The following is an 8,248-nucleotide window of genomic DNA, read 5'->3' on the forward strand; positions in this document are numbered from 1 at the left end:
TATATATTTTTGAAAATATAGCATAATGATAATAATAAACTTTACAAACCACCCAGCAGTATGTAAAGTCAAATTATAAAATACAAGTAAATAACAACTGCAGAACAGAATGTCAGTGTAATGGACACAGACTTCGTTTTGACAAAGCGCACTGCTTAGGTAAATGATCTGAGTAGTTGTTCATCACTGATCAATTTGTTAATATGTGTTTCGAGCCAAATACATGACAGGGAGAGAGAGAGAACACGTCATAGTATAACCTCCCGGGAGCGGACGGAGGGGGTCAGTCGTTGGGATGCGCATGCGCAGACAGAGTGTGCGAGCGGCGGGCCTTGACCTTCGGGAAAAAAAACTCACGGACGGTGACAGCGAAACGGATAACAGTCTTCAGTACCTGCTGGACTTTGAAGCTGTGGATTCTGGGACTGTTAGAAAAGGTAAAACATTTTCATTAAAACCTTATTACTGTTTTGTTTTTGTTACTCGTCATTGTAGCTTGCTGTTAATGTTGTGCTAACAGTAGCGATTAGCTAGATACGTTAGCCGTTGAGGTCAGCGCAATTTAGTATCCAACTGTTTTCCTAACAAAACCACTGTTATAATTAAGTGAAGCTGCTCCCAGCTAATTTGAACCTTTGGCTTCTAAAATATGTGGTTCAATTGCGTGCTGCGTACATAACCTAACGTCAGCTAGACCGAAATTAAAATTTAATATATTGTTAAAGTCACTAAAATGGCGCCTGAAGCCTGTTATGACGTGAGCTCTGTGTCTGCTCTAGAAACTCTGAAATTCTGTAGATCTGAGCCGTACATTAAATACTCACATGAACCTGTACTTTGAATTCTGTATGAGCTGTATAAAATACAGCTATGCATAAGTGTTTTGAATGAATAATTAGATTAGATAACTCTTTATTGTCTAATCGAATTATATAGAAATGAATAGAAATGTGACATGAGAAGGTGTGTCTTTGACTGTTCCTGCATAACTTAGTTTCGGACTAGTTGACAAGTTATGCTCCAGTCATTTGATGTTTCCAAGGTAGATGTTCTTTTGTAATATAGTTAATTTTTTTGTATATTTCATTTATCCACCATCATACATCATACATACAAGCTAAGAAGAGGTCGTTATACTAACAAGAGGTATCAGCACTGGGCCAAAGTTGAGCACATGGTTAAAGTTTGTAATCCAGCCAGGGTGTAAATATCACTCAGCAGCCAGAGCTGAAGCAGGTAGCATCAACACATAAATCTACTCTACCCGGCTTAAATCACAAGAGCACCTCTGACCAAAAAGCTGTAGATTTTTCTTGTTTGCACAAATTAATCCAGATTCACATTAATTGTGTTCACAGCTCCAACAAAATGAGGAAGAGGAGGGGGAGAAACACAATTAGGTTGAATTACAATTGGATGGAAGGCGAGGAGAAGGAAGCTTAGGATGAGGAGGAAGAAAAGCAGCAGGAGCATCTTTAGGGATCCCTATGATGTCATTGAGGTTGGTTTCATTAATATGGTCCTCTCACAAAGAACGATGACTTGTTTTAGTTCACCTACTTCCTGTATTAAATAGTGATGTGCAAAATGTTGTGAAAAACCATGGAGCAGGTACGTATAGTGCATCTGCAGGTAAATGAACATCAAATCTCTAAGACAGACTGAAATCTGTATATTTATCACCCTTATGATAAAACCCATGTCAGCCATTGGTTTATGGACTTTGTATTTTGAAGCCTCAACATTTGCTTTCTTGCTGTTGCTATGTTGGGACCATATTAGGATGAGGGATCAGAATCTGGAGTCATGCACACTATTGTTTCATTTAGTGTGTATCCATAAGATTCGTACAGCAGATCCAAGTTGTGCCTTGAAAACAGGAAAGTCGTCTGCATAGAGGAGAACTGTAATAGCAGGCTTGTAAAAAGTGAGGCTTTGTGCTCTCGTTTTACTTCTGTCACCCTGTTTTGATGCAGATTTCACTTGAAATCAGGCAAGAACTGGACTTATTTTTTTATGTGTTCTTGTGAATTGATTGTGTATCGCATATGTTTGATTTGACTTTCTGCAAGACAACAGTTGTCCGCTGGCCAAAAAAGTTTTCCAAATACCTCCACGTGATCTAGCCTGGATTTAGAAAAGAATAGCAAAAAAAATCTGCACCTCCTGCTTCAGATGCAATTTGTGTTTCTGTGTTCAGAGGCAGCGGCGAGAGTGGAGACCTCGGCTCATCCAGCTGGAGAGCCTGACCAGGAGGAGTCGAACATTAACTCAGCTCTTCCAGGGCACCCTGCAGACTCGGCTGTTGGCATCGGCGAGGGATGACGTGAACGCCAAACTGGAGTCCATCACAGGTCAACTGCAGGTATGCGAGTCAGACCTTCTGAGGAGGGTTTCACTTTTCTCTTCTTTATAATTGACTCTTTTCTCTATCTCTTTCAGCTCCTTGTCTCAGAGTGGGAGGGATTTGAAGCACAAAGGGAGGAACTTGTCATTTGGTTGGCTGATATGGATGTGAGGTTGACCAGCTGACAGGAAACACCAGTGAAAAACTGAAACAACTGCAGGTGTGGGCTTGTTTTGATATGACATATACAGGGAGTGCAGAATTATTAGGCAAGTTGTATTTTTGAGGAATAATTTTATTATTGAACAACAACCATGTTCTCAATGAACCCAAAAAACTCATTAATGTCAAAGCTGAATGTTTTTGGAAGTAGTTTTTAGTTTGATTTTAGTTTTAGCTATTTTAGGGGGATATCTGTGTGTGCAGGTGACTATTACTGTGCATAATTATTAAGCAACTTAACAAAAAACAAATATACACCCATTTCAATTATTTATTTTTACCAGTGAAACCAATATAACATCTCCACATTCACAAATATACGTTTCTGACATTCAAAAACAGAACAAAAACAAATCAGCGACCAATATAGCCACCTTTCTTTGCAAGGACACTCAAAAGCCTGCCATCCATGGATTCTGTCAGTGTTTTGATCTGTTCACCATCAACATTGCGTGCAGCAGCAACCACAGCCTCCCAGACACTGTTCAGAGAGGTGTACTGTACTGTACTGTGTTGTAAATCTCACATTTGATGATGGACCACAGGTTCTCAATGGGGTTCAGATCAGGTGAACAAGGAGGCCATGTCATTAGTTTTTCTTCTTTTATACCCTTTCTTGCCAGCCACGCTGTGGAGTACTTGGACGCGTGTGATGGAGCATTGTCCTGCATGAAAATCATGTTTTTCTTGAAGGATGCAGACTTCTTCCTGTACCACTGCTTGAAGAAGGTGTCTTCCAGAAACTGGCAGTAGGACTGGGAGTTGAGCTTGACTCCATCCTCAACCCGAAAAGGCCCCACAAGCTCATCTTTGATGATACCAGCCCAAACCAGTACTCCACCTCCACCTTGCTGGCGTCTGAGTCGGACTGGAGCTCTCTGCCCTTTACCAATCCAGCCACGGGCCCATCCATCTGGCCCATCAAGACTCACTCTCATTTCATCAGTCCATAAAACCTTAGAAAAATCAGTCTTGAGATATTTCTTGGCCCAGTCTTGACGTTTCAGCTTGTGTGTCTTGTTCAGTGGTGGTCGTCTTTCAGCCTTTCTTACCTTGGCCATGTCTCTGAGTATTGCACGCCTTGTGCTTTTGAGCACTCCAGTGATGTTGCAGCTCTGAAATATGGCCAAACTGGTGGCAAGTGGCATCTTGGCAGCTGCACGCTTGACTTTTCTCAGTTCATGGGCAGTTATTTGGCGCCTTGGTTTTTCCACACGCTTCTTGCGACCCTGTTGACTATTTTGAATGAAACGCTTGATTGTTCGATGATCACGCTTCAGAAGCTTTGCAATTTTGAGACTGCTGCATCCCTCTGCAGGATATCTCACTATTTTTGACTTTTCTGAGCCTGTCAAGTCCTTCTTTTGACCCATTTTGCCAAAGGAAAGGACGTTGCCTAATAATTATGCACACCTGATATAGGGTGTTGATGTCATTAGACCACACCCCTTCTCATTACAGAGATGCACATCACCTAATATGCTTAATTGGTAGTAGGCTTTCGAGCCTATTAGGGCTGCCACAAACGATTATTTTGATAGTCGACTAATCACCGATTATTTTTGCGATTAGTCGACTAATCAGATCATCATCCATTGGACGTACAGCGTACAGCTTATTGCACCAGCAGCATCTGGTCTTATATAACTATCATTAGCTTACAGCTTTAAGTGTTTGTGCTAACTAAAAATAAAGACAAGATGGTAGTTTATTAATTTTTAATGAAATTTGCAGATTGTTTCGGTGAAGTTTAATAAACTCCTTGCTTTCTAAAATATAACAGGACACCGGAGTATATTCTCCAGCGTCTCACACTTCTGATAATCAGCTGTCTGCTTGACAGTTTTAGCTGTGCAAAAACTATAACTTTAATCTCAGCCAAACAGATTTACTCAGGAACAAATAAAATACTAAAGAAAGCCAAACAATAACATTTTTAAGTTATCTAAGTGACTCATATATATGTTTAACCTGACTAGCGAAAGACGGCGGTGGGTTTGAAAACGATTTGCCGGGAGTCCGGTGTTCTCACGGCTCTAGTTAGCCTTGCCCCCGCCTAGCTAACGAGCTAGTGGGTAACAGACGTCTCCGAAAACGTCGGAGCGCTTTTGAAAATATGCGGTGTCTTGATAAACTGAGCAGATATTTGAGGTTTACACAGCTACATTCTCGCCTGAAAATATGTCAAACGTTTATTTTGTGACCCAGAAAGAATAATAAGAGTAAAGTTAAAACTAACTAGCTGCCGCCATTGTTGACAACTATGCTGGGCTGCGCTATGAATTCTGGGACACAGCTTCTTCTTCTTCGGGGTTTAACGGCAGCTGGCATCCTTGTACATGCAGTGCTGCCATCTTCTGTTTCAGTCCGTTATTACACTCTTAAATCCTACTACTCATTCCTGCGTCCTTTGTGATTTTACAAAGCTTCAAACGATGCGTCGACTATTAAATTAGTCGTCGACGATTTTAATAGTCGACATAATCGTGACTAGTCGACTAATCGTGACTAGTCGACTAATCGTGGCAGCCCTAGAGCCTATACAGCTTGGAGTAAGACAACATGCATGAAGAGGATGATGTGGACAAAATACTCATTTGCCTAATAATTCTGCACTCCCTGTATTTGATATGAAACATACGTCAGAGACAAACTAAACTGGACTAACAAAAGACCATGAGTACAACATGAAACGTACATTACATAGCGTAATGCTAAAGTTCATTGATCATTTTAATCATAAACTTGTTGTTGAAATATTTTTACTGAACATGCAAACATCTGCTGATGAAAATGTGTTGATTTATTGGTCTGTTATGAAGCTATTGCTATTTCTAATGTGTTTTATCACTTTCTGATGTTTTATTAATTAAACAATAAATGTATTGTTGTGTTATCTGTAGCTATAGTATTTATATATATTTATTTATAGTATAGCAAATATATTTAATTATTACTGTTTAAAACACTAATATGTGACATGTATTAGTAGTGATGTTGTGCTGAGGGTTAAAATGCCTTTTTGTCTTTTGGTAACTACAAAATGACAATAAACCATTAATATATGTCTATGCTGTGCTCGTATTTATTTTTACCCTACTCAAATTCAATTTATGATGCATTTTATTTTGAAAGATTTAAAATGGTTTTTTAAAGAACCACTCAAAAAAGGTTCTTTAAAATGGTTCTTTTAAAGAACCATTTGAAGGACCTTTTTAAAAATGGTTCTTTAAAGAACCATTTTTAAAAAGGTTCATTGAAAAACCATTAAAGGTGCCCCAAAGAACCATTTCTTGATGGTTCTTTGGGGCACCTTTAAAGGTTCTTCAATGAACCACTGAAAGAAATGGTTCTTCAAAGAACCATTGTTTGAAAGGTTCTTTGTGGCACCAAAAAAGGTTCTTCTATGGCATCAGTCTAAAGAACCACTTTTGGTTCCAGTTGGCACCTTTATTTTTCTGAGTGTAGTCAGGCAGTGTTTTGCACCATCAGAGTTAATCATCATAGTCAAGTCACTGTTTTGTGTTGTGCTGGAAGACAAACGTCTGCTCAGCCTGCAGGACCACCAGAAGTTAAAGTTGAATTTATCAGAGATTTGGCATCTTCAATGCCAACTATTAAACCCGAGTCTTTGATCCCCATGATAGAACAGAGAAATCCCGATTCAGGAGACATTTATAATTCTTCATTCAATCCAGGACTCTAGACTAACTTTTTGCCATGGGCGCACAAAAGTTAGGCGCACTCAAATTTTTCAACCGCATCGCTTAACACCGCAGTTTTACATGTGCACCTTTTGGGGGGGGAGTTGCAGTCCATACAGACAATATTCATTTTTAAATTATTAACTAACACTCTTGTGCTTAAAGTGCTTTGTCAATATTTTAGAAAATGTTAAACTTAATCATCATCTCGGCTCCTCTGACGACCTGTTTGCTGTTGCATGCTGCTGAAAGGCAGTGTTAGAGGGGACAGTTGGGCAGTGCATTTATTGCAGCATATAATGTGTTTTCTGGATACACTGTGCTTTTTCAGCATTCAAAGATTGATGGCACCGTGTCAGAGCACTGGCTATGGATTTCAGACGGATCAGGCCTTAACTTGACAAAAAAAGTTATTAGTAGTTAATTAATAGTTTTTTTCATCTTTTCTTATTATCTCATCTACACCAGACTCTTCAACCTCTCACTGGATCCCATCCTGTCTAAAATCAGCCACAATCTTCCCAGTGCAGAAGAAGTCTCCCGTCACCAGCCTGAACGATTACCGCCCCGTGGCCGTCACGCCGATAATCATGAAATGCTTTACCATCCCAGTCTACTGTGTATGTGCTGATCAAGAGTGAACATTTCACATTTTGATTAGACACTGATTTAAACATTGAACCTATAATTTATTCTGGCTTTTACATCTAATGTTCAACAGCATAAATTATATAAATATGTGAGGTTTTTATTCAAACACTAAACCAACTTCCTGTCTGTCATTTACATCCTCACACTGAAACATGGATAAGTTCAAAGAGCAAATGAAATGAATCTAGGTCTGATAGGTTTGTAGCTTGAACCCATCCGCTGGAACGTTGAAGGCAATATAATTACACTGCAAAGCAAGACACAAGTAGGCAAAGTTCTTCATGTTTCTCGTGCACGGGAGAGAACCGGACAGGCGCCGTTCCTTCGCTTGACCCCAGTTGCTCTCGTCCGTTCTCCCGTAACACTGCTCTTTTATTGAGGTTACATGAATATGCATAGGTTCATTAACATATGACGTCTACATACAAACAAAGAGTACCTTGCCTGTGTGTGTGTTGGCGTATGTGGTGGATGTGTGTGTTGGATGTGTGTGTGTGTGTGTGTGTGTGTGGGTACTGCTGATCAAAGGATCATAAAAGCACACAAGCAAACATCCTTGGTCAGGAAGAGGGTAGACCCCCCCTCATCCTAGATAACACCGTGAGGAAGTCCAGCAGTTCATTTATACACAAAAATCACTTAGACTAGAACAGACGTAACTACGTTAATCCTACCATAAAACAATAAGAGAAGGTATGACCTCTCTCGTGCTCCCAGGATGTGGGTGTGCATTCTAGTGTGGAATACACACCAAGCCTTTGCAGCCTGTTAAAGATCACACACAATTAATTATATGCCTCTAAGTATACATGGTTGAATATTTGTAAGCATAAATGACAATCAACAATACAAACTCTAACAAGGTCTGTATATAATCATGAATTCATGCTGAACTACTGAATAAACTGAATTAAAAAAAAACTTCATGGTAAGTTAGTTGTTTGAGTGAGTCCTCATATTCATGTCTTGTTTCCCATTTTGCTGGAAGAAAGGGAGCCTGCTCAGGGGTGGGTGCAAGTGTTGTTTATTTGACATATTAAGTGGAATTATTATATTTAAAATTAGAATTAAGTAAAACTTCAAACTAGGCACTGGGTAACAGATTATAGAGAGAGAGAGAGAGAGAGAGAGAGAGAGAGAGAGTGTGTGTGTGTGTGTGTGTGTGTGTGTGTGTGTGTGTGTGTGTGTGTGTGTGTGTGTGTGTGTGTGTGTGTGTGTGTGTGTGTGTGTGTGTGTGTGTGAGCGCGCGTAGGGGTGTCAATGGGGTGGAGCATATGATACACCCCAGGCAGTTTCCTTGTTCAGATTCACTCGGAAAATTAAG

At 39.9% G+C, this 8,248-nt stretch overlaps 1 protein-coding gene across 1 annotated transcript; it reads left to right on the forward strand.

The window, feature by feature from the left end:
• The first annotated feature begins 304 nt into the window (after nt 1-304).
• On the forward strand, nt 305-3,548 carry LOC143421749 (uncharacterized). Its single transcript, XM_076891412.1, has 4 exons — nt 305-437; nt 1,359-1,501; nt 2,201-2,365; nt 2,443-3,548. The coding sequence occupies exons 2-4, from the start codon at nt 1,445-1,447 to the stop codon at nt 2,530-2,532; spliced, it is 312 nt and encodes a 103-aa protein (XP_076747527.1). The 5' UTR covers nt 305-437; nt 1,359-1,444; the 3' UTR covers nt 2,533-3,548.
• Nucleotides 3,549-8,248: the final 4,700 nt, after the last annotated feature.

The sequence above is a fragment of the Maylandia zebra genome, linkage group LG13 (genome assembly GCF_041146795.1).
Source record: "Maylandia zebra isolate NMK-2024a linkage group LG13, Mzebra_GT3a, whole genome shotgun sequence".
NCBI lineage: Eukaryota > Metazoa > Chordata > Actinopteri > Cichliformes > Cichlidae > Maylandia > Maylandia zebra.